This window comes from Balaenoptera musculus, chromosome 5 (assembly GCF_009873245.2).
Source record: "Balaenoptera musculus isolate JJ_BM4_2016_0621 chromosome 5, mBalMus1.pri.v3, whole genome shotgun sequence".
NCBI classification, from domain to species: domain Eukaryota; kingdom Metazoa; phylum Chordata; class Mammalia; order Artiodactyla; family Balaenopteridae; genus Balaenoptera; species Balaenoptera musculus.
The window spans coordinates 40,644,664-40,665,340 of NC_045789.1; the positions used below are offsets into that span (position 1 = coordinate 40,644,664).

Genomic DNA, 20,677 nt, shown 5'->3' on the forward strand with positions numbered 1-20,677 from the left:
TGCGGGAACCGTGTTTCATACCTTCTGGGAAACAAATACTCTGAACAAAAAAATCTAGACACATGCACTGTTGCAGTATTTTTGTTCCACTTTTGAGTTTAAGAGGCAAATAGTCTGGGAGATAGAGTTTGGATACTAACGTATTTCTAGGACATTCCAGGAACTAATAGAGAGTACTTCCAAGTGTAACGATCCTAGAAACAACTAAGCTTTGTGATCACCATATTGATATATCCTTATATACGCTAGTCTGTCCTGCTCTGTCCTCAGGTCCTTGTAAAGTTCTTCAGTAAATGTTCATTCACGAACATGCTTTAAAGTATGTGGGTCTTTTTATAGAACTTCAGAGTCTTATCTCATTATTAACATTTATGAGAAATAACAGAACCCTGATCCTAAGCCTGTATGTAGATAAATGGGAATTATATGTTTAAAGTTTTGGGAGCCTAAAATGTATATCTTTCTCTATACAAAGCATTTTTTCTATTTTTTTCTCCTGGAAATCCAGAATGTCAAATTCACAGAGTGTGATGGTGTTGTAGTCATCTTAAATCTCATTTCGTCTAAGGTTTTCCAGGTATCTTCTTCAAATATCAGTTGTCCATCAAAAAAGAGTCTGCCTATTTTGATGATCTATGGTATTTTAAGAACAGTCATCTTAAATGTATATTAAGACTTTTCAATTCTTTTAGAAATACTGAACAGAAATGCCAAAGATCTTCTTTTCTTTTTTTCCTTTACAACATCGCAAAGTAAAAAGAAGACAACCATGCTCACACTGTCAGCAAATTAGTAGCACCTAGACGATACAGAAATGATGTCACATACAGAAAGCCCATGTTGGAGCCAGAAGTAACCCAGTTAGAGAGAATGGCTGCCTGCCCTCAGTGGCACAGAATGGTATCGTGCTCTAAGAAACTGGTTAATTTTTAAACATCGCTGGAAAATAGTTGTCAACCTACTGTCATTTGAGGAGATTAATTTCCTTCTGAAAAATTCTCCTGAGCTCAGTGTAGCACAGAGCATGCTGGTAACCCAAGCTTTTGTGTAGGAGTCCTGTCCCCACTGACTGCGGCATGAGGTCTCTGGCAACCTTCTGAGCCTTTTTAAATTTCTTTCCTCAAGTGTCAAATGTGATAATGTGATACCTAATGGTTGTTGTGAAGCTTAAGTGAAATAACAGCAAAATACCTGGCATAGAAAAGGGCTTAATAAATGTTAGCTTCGGTATAAAATGTGTCATCTTCTCTCATACCAGTTATTCAAAAAGCCTCATCCACCGAAGCGAGTCAGGAGTCGACTCAACGGAGACAATGCAGGGATCTTGGTCCCACCAGGATCTACCAGTGACAAGATCTTTTTTCATCATCTAGACAACTTGAGGCCTTCTCTAACACCTGTAAAAGGTAAAATGACAGGAAATAAGCTTTTGATTCATGATTCTGTGGGATTATTTAATAATCCTAGTTTAGCAATAATAAATTTGCTTCTCAACAATAGCATAATTTGTAATAAGTGCTAAATCACCAAATACTTGTTAGATTTTCCTTTTCCATTTCTTCTTTTGGCCTACTGGATTTTGCATCAAAAAGAACCCAACAAGTTTCTCCTCTCTGCTAGGATAGTGAAAACTCTAATATACCAAACCTTATAGTTCAACTTTATATTCTACATGTAGAAAAACTTCTGTCATCTTCATTTACCCATGTTCCACCAATTTAGATCAGTAAGAAAACTGTGTTTTTAATATGCCAGCTAAAAGCCTCTTTTATCTAATGTTATCTTAAGTTATCTTAAATTAATTTTCCAAGTAGATTTTTTTTCCCTTGTGTTACCGAAAGTGGGGTCCAGCTGCTCGCCTCTCAAAAGCCAATAAAGAGGCAAGGTTGGTGGAAAGGGAAGTTTGCTTTATTTTGGATGCCAGCAACTGTGGGGACCCGGGGTGGGGGGACTCCTGTCCAAAGGCAACCCCCCAACCCCGGCACTGACAACCAGTGGGCAAGAGCTTTTGTAGATGGAGGGAGGGGGCTACGTGCAGAAACAGCACAGTCAGCTCTGACCGTCATCTTGAAATTGGTCATGCAGTGGTCTGACCAGCATCATGTAGATTGTTTTAAGTACAGTTAATCAGTTCAGTTCCAGGGTTGGTTTGTTCCCGTTTCCTTGGGGCCAGTTCTCAGAATTTTGGCAGCTTATGTCATGGCTACAGTCTGGTCATCGTGTAGTTAACTTCTTCCACCTGGTGTGGGTTTCAGTATCTACAAGACAGCTCACAGGACACGGCTCAGAACATTATCTAGAGCCCTTGAGGAGGAACTAAAGGTCCTTGACTATGCTTAATGACTAGACTATTAATATTTGGTTTCCTTTGACTGTTTTCCTTTGTTTCTGCATTTTCTCACTTCTCTAATTAACTTATCCTTTGGCTAAAGTTTTTTCCACAGACAAAGGCAGGCGGAGGACACGGGGGTGAGGGGGAAGGACCACAGGGCTCTGCTCCGTTTCGCTTAGAATGAAAAACTGGTTTACAGAGTCTTGAAGTTGTCACTTAACTCCAAAAATTGGAGCATCAAAGTCTGGTTAATTGGATTGGCTACCAGCTCTCTGCCATTTGTCTCATTCCACAGACTCTGCCCCGTGCCAGCTCCAGCCACTGCCCAGAGATGGTTGTGGAGCACTGGTGTGGTCGGTCGGCAGAGTCCTCGGGCAGAGCCGGGCTTCTCGGGGAACGTCACGGCCTTCCTTCAAGAAGCCTCAGGCTGAGAGGTCCTGAAGGCCTAGGTTGGTTGACGGTCTGTACAGCATTCTGGGGAACATCCCACATCACTCTGGCAGTCCTGGAGATCAAGAAGGCGGGCCTGATGGCTGGGAACCAAACCCAAGCAAGTGTCCAGAAACAGGCAGGCTGGAGACACCAGTCAGGGTCGATGTCCGCCCAGCAGGTCTGCGGAAGACTCAAAAGCCAAGCCCTACTTACTTCTAAGGTCATTTTTTCTTAATGTAGGTGTCAAGATGCTTAATTTGTATGAATATTTGAGATCCCTTTACCGTCCCCTATGGGATAATGAAGTTAGTTTTCCTGTCCTTGTTCTAATGTGTTGATTGTTTTTATAGAACTCAAAGAGCCTGTGGGACAAATCGTCTGTACAGACAAAGGCATTCTTGCAGTAGAACAGAATAAGGTTCTCATCCCACCAACCTGGAACAAAACTTTTGCATGGGGCTACGCAGACCTCAGCTGCGGCTGGGACCTATGAGTCAGACAAGGTTTGCATTGTTTCTTGGCTCGCTCATTTAATCTTGCTCTTCCATGGTCTGGATATCCTGCTTAATGGGGATGGGGAGAGCCCAGGCCAAGGGCTTCTCAAGCTGTTCCTCCACAGCCCAGAGGAAAGGAGCGCTTCACTGCATCAGGTCAGGATAAAGGAGCTAGTGGCCAAGTCTGTTTCCTGCAGAAAAGCCTCTCTTGGAAGGTTGTGTACTAGGGGCTAGCAGTTTCCCCCCACTCAAAGAATTCCTCCAGGAGGTCCTAGCCAACCAGGTATTTAATATTTCTGCCAACCAGAAGAGCTTCCTTTTGAGTCACCATCCAGCCCACTAATCATTTCACTACTCTTAAATGGCTGGCAGAATACCTGTCCCCCTTCCCCCAAGAAGCAGCAGCTACTGTTTTGAGTCCCATCAGCATCTCTTGGAGAGGCAGCATGTAGTGACCCTTTGGTGCCCTCTGTTTGCCCTTGACAGTCCTCTCCTGAACGCACGAGGGGCATAGTCTGTGCAAGTCAGTAACAGTTGTATTTAGCCATGCTCTCATGAACAGCAGCACTCATGCTTTCCTTTTGCATTCTACCTGGCTCCAGCAGACGCATGCTTTCACCAGATCACCCCCTGCAACTCACAGAGCATCATACAATCTGAACGTCAGTTTCCCAGACTGGAGAAACTGGAGACCCCCATTCTGAGCAAAGTTCTTATTATGGTTTTTAACAGCAACTATAGTTAGGAGGCTGTAGGGAGGAGTTGAGAGTAGAGTTTCAGTAAAGTGTTGCTAAACTGAAGCCAGTCCAGCACATGCGCAGCTATTTGCCTGGGGGAGACCAATATAGAGGTTCTCCTTCGCTCGGTATGTCTGTTGTGTCCCAGGAGTTTGTAGTGCTTGATGGCATGCATGTCTCACATCTGTTCTATTTTACAGGTAGTGACAGTTTATGAATGTTTGTCAGAGTGGGCCCAGATTCTCTGTGCAATCTGCCCCAACCCCAAGCTGGTCATCACAGGTGGAACAAGCACGGTCGTGTGTGTGTGGGAGATGGGTGCCTCGAAAGAAAAGGCTAAGACCCTCACTCTCAAACAGGTAACAGGATGTGTAGGAGATGGACGTAGCCCATCCCAGCTGCCCACACTCTAGAGAAAGTGTCCTTATTCCAAGGTGATTTAGACATAAATGGACAAAACCAAACAATGTATTGCTAGAAATGGGTCTTAAAAAAAGGAAATGAAATCAGAAGATAACTATTTCTGAAAATGATCCAAGCTGTCCTTTTTTAAAATCTGAAGTAAGTTGTCTTTAGGTAATTTTTATTTTAATATATTTAAGTAATATAAATGTTTCTCAGAAGTTATATGTAGGTTAAATTTTTGCAAACCAAGTTATATTTGCTACTGATTCATAATAACTTCTTTTCTGGATGATTTTCATTCACCTAGACCATTAAATCTTTGATTCTTTTGTTCTTCTGTTTCTTCATTTATCATAATGCTTAAGAACATGACAAACTCATGAATGTATTCTGAAGAAACACTGATGATATTATTAACATGTATTTTTGGTCACTTGTTATGTACTGACTATTATAAATTTTTAATCAAAGCAAGAATCCTTTTATAATTAAGCTATCATCTTTTTTTTTTTTTTTTTTAAATTTATGGCTGTGTTGGGTCTTCGTTTCTGCGCGAGGGCTTCCTCCAGTTGTGGCAAGCGGGGGCCACTCTTCATCGCGGTGCGCGGGCCTCTTCACTATCGCGGCCTCTCTTGTTGCGGAGCACAGGCTCCAGACGCGCAGGCTCAGTAGTTGTGGCGCACGGGCCTAGTTGCTCCGCGGCATGTGGGATCCTCCCAGACCAGGGCTCAAACCTGTGTCCCCTGCATTGGCAGGCAGACTCTCAACCACTGTGCCACCAGGGAAGCCCCAAGCTATCATCTTTTAATATTTGATATGTGAATTTACCATAAAGGTTTCTATCTATCTATCTATCTATCTATCTATTTATTTATTTTTGGCTGCGTTGGGTCTTTGCCACTGCACTCAGGCTTTCTCTAGTTGCATTGAGCGGGGGCTACTCTTTGTTGCGGTGCGTGGGCCTTTCACTGCAGTGGCCTCTCTTGTCGTGTAGCACGGGCCCTAGGTGCGCGGGCCTCAGTAGTTGTGGTGCGAGGACTCAGTTGTGGCACGTGGGCTCAGTAGTTGTGGCTCATGAGCTCTAGAGCACAGCCTCAGTAGTTGTGGCGCACGGGCTTCGCTGCTCTACGGCATGTGGGATCTTCCCGGACCAGGGCCCGAACCCGTGTCCCCTGCATTGACAGGCAGATTCCCAACCACTGCGCCACCAGGGAAGCCCCAAGCTTTCTTTTTAATGGAGTTTACATCTAGGTGTTTTTTTGATACACATTTGAAAAGTAGTGTTAACAATATCTGCCATTCATTGAGCACCTGCCATGTTCAGGGCACTGTACTAGGGTTTTAAAAAACGTAAAAACTCCAATCCTGAAATTCTCCAAGGTCGTTATTAGCCCTATTTACACCTGAAAAAACCGCAGCTTACAGAGGTTAAGACACATGTCCACATCACACTTCGTGGTAAAGCCAGGATATAAATGCAGTTCTTCCTGACTCCAAAGCTATTTTAAAGCCAGGTTCAAACAAACAGTGGTGTTTTAAGTATCTGTGGAAAGAACTAAGCCCCTCGTACTTACACCAACGACCGTCTCTGTAGTCCAGAAGCCTCACTGGTTGCTGGGTCTAAAGGTGAGCCTGTAAGAGACACGGTCTCGACGTGAACAGGTAAAAGGCTGACATGCAGTTTGCTGATCCAAATGCTCCTGCTTCCAGTGTTTTCAGTTTAGAAAATGGACTTCGAAGCTAGTGTGCCTGTAGCCCCTCAGTAGAAAGTACTTCTTACTTAAAACAGCCTTCTGGCGTTTGCTAAGTATACAGTAAGGGTGTCTGCATCACCAAAATTTTAAGCCAGCTCATGAAGTAAATAGTAAATACTCAGGAATTCCTAAAAGTAATCTGAATCTTTTCCTTCAAAATGTTTATTTTCCCACATTGCCATTTCCCTGGATCCTGTTTCTCTTCATATTCCAGCAAAAGAGAAAAGTTTTTATTCTAGTTTGAAGAAGGGGTCCCTCTCAGGCACAGGAGATGTCCAGGTGTCTCCAGTTCAGTAACAGACGCCCAGCAGACACATCAGGACTGCATTTTCCTGTATCTTTCTAGGACCACGTACTACAGCCATGCACTAGGATTTTTAAAAATCCATCCAATTGTAGTTCCTTAGAATGGACTTAGAGGAGTTGATGGCACAAAAGAATAGATTCCGAATTTAAATTCTGAATTTGGGGGCCATAATCGATGCATCTCCACGTGGAAAAGGTATGAAGAAACCCCAGCTGGGTTGCAGTTGCCATCTCTCCTTCTAAGGTACTGGCCCGAGTCCAGGAGAGAAGTAATATAAAAATGGAGATTAGAGCCTCCAGAGTCCTCCAGACTTCTCTCTTCCCCCTGGTGGGATGAGGCAGGGACAGTGGCAAGAAGAGAATGAAGACCTTCCAGATACTGCTGTGCAAGGCACCCCCTCCCAGCATGTGCGCCTGTCATCTCCCAGCGCGTCCGGCCCTCCTGGAGTCCCGTGCAGAGCACTGCCACTGTGGTCAGCTGGTTTTGTCTGTTCTCCTTTTAGGCCTTACTTGGCCACACTGATACTGTCACCTGTGCCACCGCCTCATTAGCCTATCACATCATCGTCAGCGGGTCCCGTGACCGAACCTGCATCATTTGGGATCTGAACAAGCTGTCGTTCCTAACCCAGCTCCGAGGCCATCGGGCTCCCGTGTCTGCTCTCTGTATCAATGAATTAACAGTAAGTAGTAAATTGGCCACTTGGTTTCTATGTAGGAAGACAAATAGCTCTGGCCTACATAAATAAAAAATGGCTCTAAGTGTTTTCTAAGTTGATAAGCATGCATTTTATAAAAGCCACTTGTTTTAGATGTTGTTTGCAGAAGCGAATGGATATTAAAGTTTGTAACCCAGAGAGCAGTTTTGTCTTAAAATCCAGTCACTGCAGCATACTTTAAAGAGCAAGATTTGGTTCAAAATAAAATATTCTAGAATACGCTTTTTTTAAAAGCAAGGAATTTGTGGGATTTGTTAAAATTGTTGAAGTTTTATGAAATATACTCAAAGTATTTATTATATAAAGTGGAAAGAGTAACATTTGGGTACCCAAACAAGAGAAAAATTCTCGTAAAACTGTTTTCTAAACAGATTCCAAAGTTATCAAAGAAGTTATCTTTTCTCAAAAATACAATGAATCAGAAGAAAATAAATGCACCGGCGTAGAAGCCCCCCATGCAGACTGAGCAGGGAGGGGAGGATAGTCATTGCCGAGTCGTATTGGTAAACAGGGGACGCTAACGGTAGGTTTTGAGAGACTGAGGTCTCTGTGTCCAAGGGACAGATGATCCCATAGGCAGATCAGTCCTGCAGATCAGCCAGCACCCCCGCAGCCTCATCACTTCTTAGCTCTAAACATCCATTCCCACTCTTCCCCTCAGCCCTGCCCGGGATCATGCTACATGGCGCAGAGTAGTTCTAGCCATGTCGTACCGTCACCCACAGGCAGCTTTCCTTCTGAGGGAGGCTACGTCTTTAATTTCTTCCAGAAGGTGCTCCGTACTATGCTTTTAGTCAGATACCTTGTAGCCACTCAAAGGAAAAGGGAAGTTACTCAGTTCTAGTTAATGGCACTTGGAATGTCTCATAATAATAAGAGTAATCAGAGTTGGGAATGAGTGGGAGCGTGTGGGGATAAAAGAGTCAAATTTGCTTTTGGTATATTTGAAAGGCTTAAAATGTCTTTAGAACAACACCTTGGGCTGGTCCTACAAGCGCATTGAGAGGTTTATGGAAATGTCAGCGCAACAGAGCCACTCTGACCCCCGCTGTGTTGCTCTGAGTCAAGTGCTTAATTGCACTATTTCAAGCACTCTGTTTTGGGGTTGTTCTTCACTCAAATGCTGACAATTTTATTTATAGTTAGTTGTTATTGGAGCCAGCATACACCCACTGGATTGCAGTAGTTGCTGCGGACACTACGGATGTGTTTGATTTTTCCCTTTTAAGATGCTTCTGTAATCTCTTCATAACTCATGAAAAGATTTCTGTTTGTTATGTTTTTTCAGCCATTGTCAAGCCTACTTTACTTCATTCTACACTTTGGGCGTAAGCTACATTGCAGCTGCCCTTGGCTCTTCTTCTTACTCTCAGCCCTCATAACCACAGGGTTTGCTCTAATGGAGGCACCCTGGAGTAATTGCAGAAGGTCTTGCATGGGGCAGCGTGGAGTGGCTCTCCCCCGTCTCCTGCAGAGACTGAGGCCATTAATTAAAACTCAGCTGCTGACACGCATTGTCAGAGGTGGTTCAGGGGCTGATACAGAGGTAGACACAGCAATGCTTTGCTAAGTATTATTTTTGTTTGGGTTTTGGTTTGATTCTTGCCACCTTGGTAGACTAAGAGCAGAGGGAGGAAGGGGGCGGGGTGGGGGGGAGAAAACAGTAGCAAGACCAGCACAGACAGTGGTTTGGAAAAGCCCCAGGCCGCCTTATCATGCCACCCCTGCCTCCCCTTTACCTTCTTTCTTGCGTTAGTACTGCTGTTCAGTTTCTACCTTCCCTCTGCTTTTGATGACCATCTGCCAATTTCTGTAGGTTCTCATGTGCCTACTGCCTGTACTGAAACTCACCACATCATTTCTGAAGCCACTACCTAGCATCAGGCCAGTCAGGCTGTCTAAGGGGTAAGGGAGGCCGCATGAGATGGTGAATAAGGTTTGGGATGTCTAAAGGGTCCACCACACTAACTGACACAGAGTAGATGCTTCAGGAAGTGTCTTATTTCCTTTAACAGTAGTGGATTGTATTCTCACCAGGTTGTATTCCCCCCAACCTGGTAGAATTTGAAGGAAAAGGTTAGTTTTTCCCCATCTTTAGAACTCATGAAAACCTGAGCTATCAGCTCAGAGTCTTAGGGTTTATTCAGTTTGCCAAGAAATGACCTATATCCTAGTTTTCTTCTTTTTTTCCTCATTCCCCCACTCTTATTGTGAATAACAAATTTTAGGGTGTTACAATGTTACCAGGATTTCATCTTTGCACTAATTGGAGAGAGTTACAGCTGTACATGGACTGACAGATTTCTCTTCTACCCTATGGTTTTGGTGATTTGGCTCATTTGATAAAACTAAGTGGATTCCTACCTCTCAGTGGAAGGTATAGATAGATTTTGTAAATACCGGGAGGAAAAAAAGCAGTTCATCACCCCTCAGGTTACCGACAGCTTTGACTTGGAATGCAGGGGGCTCAGCACTGCGCGGGGGCATAGGCTGGGAGCGTGCAAGGGCTCCCGCCCCGTCTCCACGCGCGACCACCTTGGCCGCAGCCTCCACGCGACCCCAGATCCTTAAGGAGGCCGCTGTTTGGGGTATTTTTTTTAAGTCGGCAAGCACTGGATTCCAGGCTACCTCGGAAATTCCCCAGTCACTAGTCAGAGGACTGAGAGGGTTCCAAAGAGCGAAGCCAAGGATTCCGTTTGCTTCTGAAATGAGAACGTCATCTGGAGTGAGTGAAGTTTCTCTTCACCTTCTCAGGGGGACATTGTGTCCTGCGCTGGCACGTACATCCACGTGTGGAGCATCAATGGGAACCCCGTCGTGAGCGTGAACACATTCACAGGCAGGAGCCAGCAGATCATCTGCTGCTGCGTGTCGGAGATGAACGAGTGGGACACACAGAATGTCATAGTCACAGGACACTCAGACGGTGTGGTCCGGGTAAGTCGGCTGTGAGGAAACGCATTAGGGTATTTGCTGCCGTGGTTCGCCTGAAACTTCTGAAGCTGTCCACGGTTGAGGGACACCTGGAGGTTGTCGTATTGTTCAGCAGACTCTCACTCAGATGCGAACAAACCTTGGCCGTGGGGTTATCAGACGCGGAGAACACCTGTGACTCGGCTTCTCTTCTTCCCATTGGGTAGATCTATTAGTGCTGCTAGCCACTTGACAGCTTGACACAAGCAGATCACTTAAACACGATTTCCATGTCACGTCGGGATGGCTAAAAATGTCAGTTGCATAAGTATTGCCTTTTCAGCTTGTCAGACGGCTTCTTAGGGAAAACGGGGACTGTGTCTCCTCTGCAGAGAATCACTGAGCTAGAAGATGCTTCCAGGGGCCTCAGGTCATCCATTCATTCCCTGTCTAGGATCTTGTATGATTTCACCTGAATCCTAGATACTTTATCCTTTTCTTAGTTCTCATGCCTTGGGCCTCTACCGAAAATGAAAGCCACAGAGTATTTACCTTTGTAGTCTGTTCTAATATTTGGGTTTTTCTCTCAGGAGATTTTTCTTTGTGTCTTTCCTCATTAATTGCACTCTATAAAAGCAGAGAGCAGCTGGTCGCTGCCCTCGTAATCACAGTCACGTGCTGAGCAACGATGAGGCCATCGGCCAGTCCCCCGCCACACCCTGCACCTCAGACAGCAGGCACACCCTAAAGCCGGCTGTCTGCAGAGCAGCATTCCACGTTACCCCGTCTGTGGGGCATCGTGAAGAGCTCCGTAGCCAAATATGTCTGGGAATCCTGCTTCCTGCATGCCTTCTTGGAGATCTAGAGTATATATTAGTATATGCAGGGTTCTCGGGGGGGGGTTTGTAAGAACCAAAGACGTGTACTTAGTTGAACTATGTTTTTGAAATCTCTTTGACCCCAGTCCTTTTCCGTCGACCATGAAACACCCACTCATATCTCGTGGAACACGGCTTGGGGAGAACTGTTTATTTGTAAGCAGTCCCTGCCACATTTTTCAAGATAACAGGGATATTAACTATACACAATGATAGGAATTAAGTTATCTGTTTAACCCTGCGAACCAATCTTCATCCAGTAACTGGTAAATTGTTTCTGTAATCAGTCCAACTGTTTTTCATTTCCATACTTACTTAAATTCAGTTTTGGAGAATGGAGTTTTTGCAAGTTCCTGAAACACCAGCTCCTGAGACTGTTGAAGTCCTAGAAATGCAGGAAGACTGTCCAGAAGCACAAATAGGTATTTAATACTTTCTAAAAAGTTTTTCAATAGTTTTCATGTTTCTTTTTTTTTAAGTCATTATGCGTAAACTTACATCAACCGAGATAAGCAAGAGCCTGACGTTGGGCGTTGCTGTCAGAAGCAGGATCACTGCCTAGCGTGTAAGGCAGCTGGGCCGGCATGCACAGTTCTGTCTGGTTCACCAGGCAGCACCCCTGTGGTCGTGTCTTTGTGGTCGGCTCCCACATCCCATAATAAATAACAGTTACAAGCTTCCTGGAATACCAGAGGCTTGGGCTTTCGGTTCTGAAAAATACAAAGCAGATCCAGAGGGCGCAGTGTTGGATGGGTCAGAGGGCCACACCTCAGTCCCATATCTGTCTCACCCTTCACTTGAACAGCTCCCTGTGAGTGACAGGGCAGCATTGTGTTTGTAAACTATTCACAGAGGCAGACCAGGGTCCACGCCCTGGACCTGCTCAAGAAGAACATTCGTCAAACAGAAGCTTGGTGATCTGTATTCTGCTATCTGCTATTTGTGAAGCACTTTAAAATTTTCCAGTGAAATAATAGAGATAGATTATATTTATGCAGAATGTTTGGAAACAGTGCCAGAGAATCAGGCTAAGATGTGCTTTGGGTTACTGAATCTCCAGAGAAGTTACCCCTCATCAATTTAGAACAGTTGGTGCAAGACACTTCATAGAAAGGAACAGGGTTTTTTAAGTTCAACCTTTAAATCGTCTCTCCATGGTTACTTTTTATACACTGAGAATTAAGCGTGAGTTTGACGATGTGAGGGAGTTGTTAAGGAAAAAGGCTTATTATCAGAGAGACACAAATCCCCTGTCCTTGTAAGCTGAAAGTAGTCTTTACTTTCTTTGCCAGAACGGGTGGACAGAACATTTTAAAGATTGTATTACTTTAATGCATGTAAATTTCCATAGTCAAATGTAGCTCCACTGAGGAAGTCATCTGGGCATTTGGGGACCTAAAAATTCAGTTCAATTCAGTTAGTATTTGGGGGTTAATAACTATTGTGTGTTGGACATTGGATTGTGTAGTCCAGTGAGAAGTGGGTCCCTTCCCTTCTTTTTAACAAAGCGTGTAAGTGGATAACAGCGAAAGATGAATAAGAGAGATAGAAGAAGGGGTTGGATTTGGGGAGGAGAGACATTTGTATGTCTTCGTCTTCCTTATGTTTCATACTGTGGACAAAGTTTGGCAGAAGCGGCAGAGCAGCCCACAGGAAGGACTGACTTGGGACAGTGTCGAAGTGGTGGGACTTGAGGGCAGTGGCCTGGGTGAAAGGGAAGATAAGCTAGTGGTTCTCTGGAAATCAAAGCTGCTTCAAAGACTGCTGTTTGAAGACTTTCATGATCATAAGCCAAGTTAAGTATCTGTCTTGCTAAAAAATATTTGTAGTGGGCTGGTGCTTGCTCACTCGTTCTTGCTCTCCTTTTTTCCAGTTACATATATTTATTTCCCATAAATTTTCCCTGCAGTAGACTTTATTGCAAGGGAGTTGAGATGAAGAAATGCACAGTAACAATGGAAAGAGGAGGAAGAACAAAGCTCTAAATTAAAGCTTTCATCCACAGTTCGTTCATCTGTGTTGGCATTTATATTGACTGCTATATGGAAGGCACTGTGCTTGGGACCCCTTCTCTCCAACTGACCACTGTGTTGTAGAAAGAGTGACGGAAAGTAATAGCGTGGGGTGAGAATTTTAAATAGGTGAGAGCCGTACAGCTGTTAAGGAGTCCGGGAGAGAGAGTTACTTTCTGTTGCAGGAACCAGGTGAGATTTTAGAGAAAGAAGCATTTAAGCTATGCCTTGGAAGATAGGTAACATCGGAACACACAGAGATTGGGAAGGTGAGTCTAGGTAGGGCCAACCCGAGCGCGCACAGTTAGCTCTACGGAGGAGCAGACAGCCTGCGTGGAGAGCAGAGTTGGCACCACCCAGCTGAACTGAGGCAGGAATGTGAGGCAGGTAGCGAGAATCCACAAAGGCAGGTTTGGACCAGGTTGTGAAAGAATGAATGCCAAGCTAAGGATTTTGACCAAAAGCATTCTGTGAACTCTACCGAAATTCTACCGTTTTGATATCTGTACCTAGCTGGAAATTCTGGCAATTTATTTTCTCTTACTGTAATATTGACCTTAAGATAGTATGTCTCTTGTGTCTTAACTAGTAGAGGAAAAATACCAGCGGGACAAAGCTGGGTCTCGCTCTAACGTGTGTGTGTTCTCTGATTCTCCCACCGCAACACCCAGGGCCAGAAGCCCAGGACGAGGACAGCAGCGACTCCGAAGCAGAGGAGCAGAGCGTCAGCCAGGACCCCGGGGACACTCCCAGCCAGCCCAGCAGCACCAGCCACAGGCCCCGGGCGGCCTCCTGCCGAGCCACAGCCACCTGGTGTAACGACAGTGGCTCCGATGACTCCCGGCGCTGGTCCGACCAGCTCAGCCTCGACGAGAAAGACGGCTTCGTATTTGTGAACTATTCAGAGGGCCAGACCAGACCTCACCTGCAGGCTCCCCTTAATCACCCCCACCCCAATCCCGCTGAAGCGCGGAATTTCAGCAGATTGAAGCCCGGTAACTTGAAGTCTGCTGTCTGTTTCTCGCCTCTCGTGGGTGGCGCGAGGGTTGGTGGACGGAGGCAGTGGGCTGTAGCTCTCCCTTGCCCCAGCCCTGTGACCAAGACCCCCCCAACAAAGAGGGCCTCAAGTTTCTTCTTGTGTAAGGCAGACTTAAAAAGGCCCTTGGGCATTCTCTCCTGCCATGGTGTTTGCAATACGTTGGGCATTTTTTAAAGAAAAACACCTCAAACCAAAGCTTCATTCATTCACAGATTATGAAAACCTTTGAAAATGGGCAAGCTGTTGATTACAGATAGATAGATAAAATTGTATTCACGGGTATCTTTGCCTATGATAGAGTTGGGGCAGCGTCCTCAACCGGAGAAATTGTGTCTTCTTGTACTGAGGATTTCCCCTTCTCCGTGTGTGCCTTTGTGAAGGCCTGACCTGGTCCATGGTCAGTGTCAAGCCAGACTGCTGTGCCTCTAACTGAGGCAGCAGCTGCCGAGAACAGAGAGGCTGCCGGAGCTGTGTGTTGCAGCACCCTGACGTGTGAGGGCAGCGGGTTAGGGTGCACCTACCAAACGCTGGCTCCCCTCACTTCGTCAGTCACACGTCGCACTTTTCCACCCCAGGGTACCGGTGGGAACGGCAGCTGGTGTTCAGGAGTAAGCTGACGATGCACACGGCCTTCGACCGGAAGGACAACGCGCTCCCGGCCGAGATCACTGCCCTGGGCGTCTCCAAGTAAGTGTCCAGGCTCTTCCGGCCACTCTTCCCCACGGGGCCGTCGGCTCAGCCTGGGCGCACGCACTCAGGCAGTCTCTGGGAGCACAGGTTTCATCTGCATCATCATGTGTGGCTCCAACAGACGAATCAGAAGAAGAAACCTGCCGGTGTGTGGATTTCACTTCCGAATTTCAAAAACCAAAAAGCTTTGCCTTCAGAAAAAAGTAAAACAAAAACGAAAACTTTACCTTCTGTGTTCTTCAAAGGTACGGCACGGTTCGATTCCAGGGGAGCTGAAACGGAAGCGTACATCATTCCGGCTCAGTCCCGTTTTTGTCCCTTTGCACGCACGACCCCCTCCCCAGCGCACACGCCCCTGGGAACCGGCGTCACCGGAAGCTCTCGGGCCGCATGGCGGTGCCGGGGCCGAGGCCTTCCATGCGGTGACTCTGCGTCGTGTCTCCTGCAGGGACCACAGTAGGATCCTCGTGGGCGATAGTCGAGGCCGGGTTTTCAGCTGGTCTGTGAGTGACCAGCCGGGCCGCTCTGCCGCTGACCACTGGGTGAAGGACGAAGGAGGGGACAGCTGTTCGGGCTGCTCCGTGCGGTTTTCTCTCACGGAAAGACGGCACCATTGCAGGAACTGCGGTCAGCTCTTCTGCCAGAAGTAAGATGAGATACAAGCTTCCTGAGTGTCTGTGGGTTAAGCTCTGAGGATGTGCGTTATGCCCAGCACTTAGGTCCTGAATTGCCGCGGGCTCCCCGCTCCAGTGCGCTGTGTCTGTCTAAACCAGCCTTCACGTCCTCCTTGTTCTTTTTTATTGCCATTGTGAAGTATTTGTCACATTGGAAAATACAGAGGTAATCATCACAAACACATGGCCACCCGTGACTCAGGCTGGGAAGGTGCTAACATTTGATCACATTTGCATATAAAACAGTACAGATTCATTTTAAGTCCTCTCTTCACCCTCACCCATCACACCCTCTTCTCCATGTGTTTTTACTTTGAGTGCATACGTTGTGTTCATAGATAACACTATATTACTGTTTATTGTGTTTTCAGTTTTACATAAATACAGCATCCTGTCTGTACCCCTCCGTAACTTGTTATTTTTCTTTTTACTCAACATTGTTTTTGAAATTCATTCACATAAGTAACTATTATTCTAATAATTTCATCTTAACTGCTGTCATTTTTTTTTGTATGAATATATCAGTATTTATCTCCTTCCCTTTTGATGGACTGTTAAGGGATTTTCTTTCATTTTATCAGTACTTCAAACAATGCTGCAATGCACACCCGTATAAATGCTCTCTTAATACACAAGCTAGAATTTCTCTAGAGGAGATAACCTCAGAATGGACTTGAAGATGGTAGACATACTCGTGAGCTTAACTAGATATTCAAAATACTCTCCAGAACAGTCGTGCTAGTTTACTCCACCGCCAGCAGTATATGCAGGTTCTCCCAGTTCTTATTCACACCTGGTATTGCCAAACTTTTCCACTTTTGCCAATCTGATAGCCAGTATTACTTTGTTGTTTTAACTTGCAGTGCTTCTGAGGTTGAACATCTTTTCATATGCTTATTGCCAGTTTGAGTTTCCTCTTGGGTAACTTGGCCCATTTTCCTTTTGCGTTTGCTCTTCGATTTTTTTCCCCCTACTTGAGGAGTTGTTTTATGTATTCTGGGCTCTAATCCTTTGTCTTTCATATGCCTTGCAGATATCTTCTGCCAGTCTGTGGCTTGTGTTTTAACTTTATGTATGTTTTTTCTGTCACACAAGTTTTTAATTTTGATGTAGTAGTATGTATTGCTTTTTATGACTTTTGCTGTTTTTTGGTCTTAAAAAATCTTTCCCTATCCTGTGGTCATAAAGATAGCCTTATTTATTTTCTTTTAAAAGTTTCAAAGTTTTGTTTTTCTTTCTTTTTTTTTTTTTTGCTAATATATGCAAAGCACCTGGTATTTATTTTTTCATTTTTATTATTATTTTTAAAATTTATTCTTGGCTACATTGGGTCTTCGTTGCTGTGCACGGGCTTTCTGTAGTTGTGGCGAGCGGGGGCTACTCTTTGTTGCAGTTCGCCGGCTTCCAATTGCGGTGGCTTCTTTTGTTGCGGAGCACCTGCTCTTGGCACGCGGGTTTCAGTAGTTGTGGCACACGGGCTGCTCAGTAGTTGTGGCTCGCGGGCTCTAGAGCGCAGGCTCAGTAGTTGTGGCGCACTGGCTTAGTTGCCCTGCAGCGTGTGGGATCTTCCCGGACCAGAACTCAAACCCGTGTCCCCTGCATTGGCAGGCAGATTCTTAACCACTGTGCCACCAGGGAAGCCCTCAAAGTTTTGTTTTTCATGTTGAGGTCTTTAGGTCCAAATCCATTTGGAATTTATTTGAGAGTATGACATGGGGTGGGGATCACTTATATTTCCCCAGTATGAAGACTCAGCTGTCCCATCACCATTGATTTGGATGCCATGTCTTTTATACCCTGGGGTCCCACATATGCATGTACAGTCCTTTCCATGGCAGACAACAGAAAAGATCCCATGGGCAGTACCCTCTAATGCTTATATTGCCTTACTAGAGGGATGCTTTCACAGAAAACGCAAATTGTATCATTGCTTCTGAGTTAGTTATTGAGGGGCACTGGCTTATTGGAAAGGGGGTGGCCTTGGATTTACACTGACAAATGCTCCCTGGGCTGCTGTCCATTGTGCCATCTCAGGCACGTTACTAACCCCTCTGAGCTTCAGTTTCTTCATCTGTAAGATGTGAATAATTACACCTGCTCAATAGAGGTGTTGAGAGAATTAAATGAAATCGTGTATGAGTTTTGTAAAGCACCAGGTGCAAAGTCTGGTAATATAGGTGTTCAGTAAGAAGTGTTATTATAATTATTAATTTTTTTCAGACTACTGTCTTCCTTTTCTCCTGGGAAGTCTTATTCAAGATGAAGCAGCAGAATGTTGCTGCCAGCCGTTTCTTATAGGAATTTCTATGAGGCTGGCAGAGGATTCTGTCTTGTGGTTCTGTGCTTTGAGACACCCACTCTGTAAAGCCTAGTGATCTGATAATTTCTTTTTTTTTTAATGTTTATTTAGTTAGTTAGTTATTTGATTGTGCTGGGTCTTAATTGAGGCAGGCAGGCTCCTTAGTTGCAGCACATGGGCTCCTTAGTTGCAGCTCACCGGCTCCTTAGTTGTGGCATGCATATGGGATCTAGTTCCCTGACCAGGGATTGAAGCGGGGCCCCCTGCTTTGGGAGCACAGTCTTAACCACTGTGCGACCAGGGAAATCCCCAATCTAATAATTTCTGATAGTCAGCACCTCCATTTATATGCTGGCACACATCTGTTCTTTGTAGAGTTTAATTTTTAAAGTACTGTTTAAATGTAGGTAATTCTTTAAATTATCTATTGCTCTCAAATGTGGGAGGGAGGCTTTATTTGAAAAACAAACCAAACAAGTGATTGATTATGACAGAGCAGGCACAGAAGGAATGCTGTCCAGGAGGGCGCGGCTCTACCGAGATCTTTGTGCCCTTCTGTTGCTGAGGGAGCTTGCCAGCCTTCATTCCTGAGGGTCTCCTCAAAGTCCAGTTCTTTAAACCCCCTCTGCTGGTGGCACTTCATGTATTCTCTGGGTACTTTTACTGGTCTAATGGAAGAAATAAAACTCTGTTTCAGTCTTGTGAAGAGCCAAGGTCAAAGTGATGAAGTGCCACACCCAAGGTCATACCCTGCCTTAGGCCGGGAATAGGAATGCTTTCTATGAAGGACTCTGACTTCGATAAGTATAGTCCACTTCAGGGAATTCTGTCAAGATAAACAGAAAATGAGAAAATTTGGACCAGACAGAAAAGCCAAACTACCTGTTTAAGAAATGACTGAGGAGTGAACCAAAGTGTTTAAAAGCCCAAAGGAACTTGATAGTGACCAAAGTGTCTTTTAAAATGGGTAGTAAGTCCTCTCTTGCCAAGAGAAAAAAGTCAGGCTCCAAGTAAAGACATTGGCATACCGCCCACGTTCATAGGGCACGAGGAAGAATGCATTTCCATCTTGCACAGGAAGAGTAGCCTCACAGATGTTCACTTCCTTGGCTTCATCCTGTAGGAAAATCTTTTTTTTTTTCAATTCTCTGCAGTCAAATAAATGGCTTGCCTTGGTTTAATGTTACTTTTTTTCATAGAATGACACAAGTAATACACTCATTTTGGTCCTTGGTCAAACCACATGACCCAAACCAGTATGGCTTTGGGCATTCTTCTGGCCCTGAACGGTCTTGGGCGTTATGCCACAAGCTGTCCATTCAGATTTTAAATTCGTGTTTCTGAGCCCAGTGATCAAACATGGAGAAGACCCATAACTACCTCATTTTGCCTTTCCTTTAGGTGCAGCCGATTTCAGTCAGAAATCAAACGCTTGAAAATCTCATCCCCGGTACGTGTTTGTCAGAACTGTTATTACAATTTACAGCATGAGAGGGGTTCAGAAGATGGGCCTCGAAATTGTTGAAGATTCAACAAGCCGATTGGAGACCACGGTCTGTAGACCCCCTTCCCTATTCCCCTGTCACAACTCGCAGCTCGGAAGGCATCAAAACAGTCTCCGTTTACACATCTCTTCATACCGCGTGTTTGAAGTGTGGGATTCAAAGGGAACATTGAATAAACGGGTGTAGAGTACAGTCATGGGGCAGACACTATTCAGGTGAACAGCACAAGAAGAATGCAAGGTGGTTCCTAGGAGCAACATTTCAATATCCGATTCTCCCTTAACAATAGCTGTCTCCAAGAGAAAATCCTCACGTATTAACTGTCCTTTTCTTGCGTCTCATTTTTGTAGAGTTCCTCATCCTTATTTGGAAAAACCAACGACTACAAAAAAAAAAAAAAAAAAAGGCTTTTAGAAAATAGTTGTAAATCTGACTTCTTTGCAAGTAACTGTGTATATTGTAAATAGGTACAAAGGCCTTTTTTCTAAATAAGGACTTAACTGCCTGTAACATGAGACTTCAAACTAAACCACTAACTCAATGAAATACTTACGGTTTGTCTGACATCGCTCACCAATTAATTATAAATATGTTTTATTTTTTAATCCTCAAAGACATTATCTGTGGTCTTTCCCCCCCCGTTTCAAACCCAGCCCATGTGCCTGATGTCATTTCTTTCAAGTTGCCCGCAGTATCTCCACTTAACCTAAGCTAGTAACCAAAACAGTGTCATGTGGACCTTCTTTAGGAAACAGTGTGGGAGAATAAGAGTCTGGTCATGAGATACCCTGGAAATCTTTGGGCATGTCATACGTTGCTACATCTCACACATGGCTACGCACCACCTCAGTGTTGTTCTAATGTCATAAGGCCCCTTGTAAGCTTCTCTTTGGACTGCCCTTTGGTCACAGCATCCCCTCTTAGCACTGCATAGCGGTGGTCGGGCAATCGACGCAGTTCAGGAAACAGCCCTGCCTCAGCTAATGGAAACATATTTGCATGTAACCCACGTTAGCTTCTCCTGCATAGAACATAAGAAGTATGTGTCTTTGGTGACACTAATGTTCTACTATAGCTTATTTTCAAAAAAGGGTTAAAAAAAGAAAAAAGTGTACAGAATTAACATATAAACCTTGTTGTAAAACTGGATCATGTCAGAACTGCTTATACTTAACCTTTACCATTTAATGCCATCTACCTGAAAACCGTGAGATTTATACTGTATCAATGTCTATTTTTTTGTTTTTGCTATGAATATAATTACAGTATTTTAATATTTAGTTATTTAATTTGTTCTACTAGTTGGATACAGAACACACAAATCCAGGGAGACTAAAGCTGGTGGGGGCTAAGAGATAAGTTTAGTTTACAGAAAAAAGGCTTTGGTGGTGGGATTTTTTTAAATGTGTGTTATGTACATATATAAATATATATATAAAACAAATGAAACAATTAATCTAGATTTTAACATTTTCAGATATTTAGTGA

General features: G+C 44.5%; 1 protein-coding gene across 1 annotated transcript in view; it reads left to right on the plus strand.

Annotated features, from left to right (window-relative positions):
- Positions 1–19,601, plus strand: part of WDFY3 (WD repeat and FYVE domain containing 3) — a 267,612-nt gene extending 248,011 nt beyond the window's left edge. The window contains 11 exon segments of the mRNA XM_036852038.1: positions 1,259–1,406; positions 3,115–3,241; positions 3,243–3,267; positions 4,196–4,354; positions 6,964–7,143; positions 9,934–10,116; positions 11,296–11,392; positions 13,654–13,977; positions 14,597–14,708; positions 15,160–15,357; positions 19,086–19,601. Of these exon segments, the coding sequence (XP_036707933.1) occupies positions 1,259–1,406; positions 3,115–3,241; positions 3,243–3,267; positions 4,196–4,354; positions 6,964–7,143; positions 9,934–10,116; positions 11,296–11,392; positions 13,654–13,977; positions 14,597–14,708; positions 15,160–15,357; positions 19,086–19,209 (1,677 nt within the window). The 3' untranslated portion in view covers positions 19,210–19,601.
- The last annotated feature ends 1,076 nt before the right edge of the window (positions 19,602–20,677 follow it).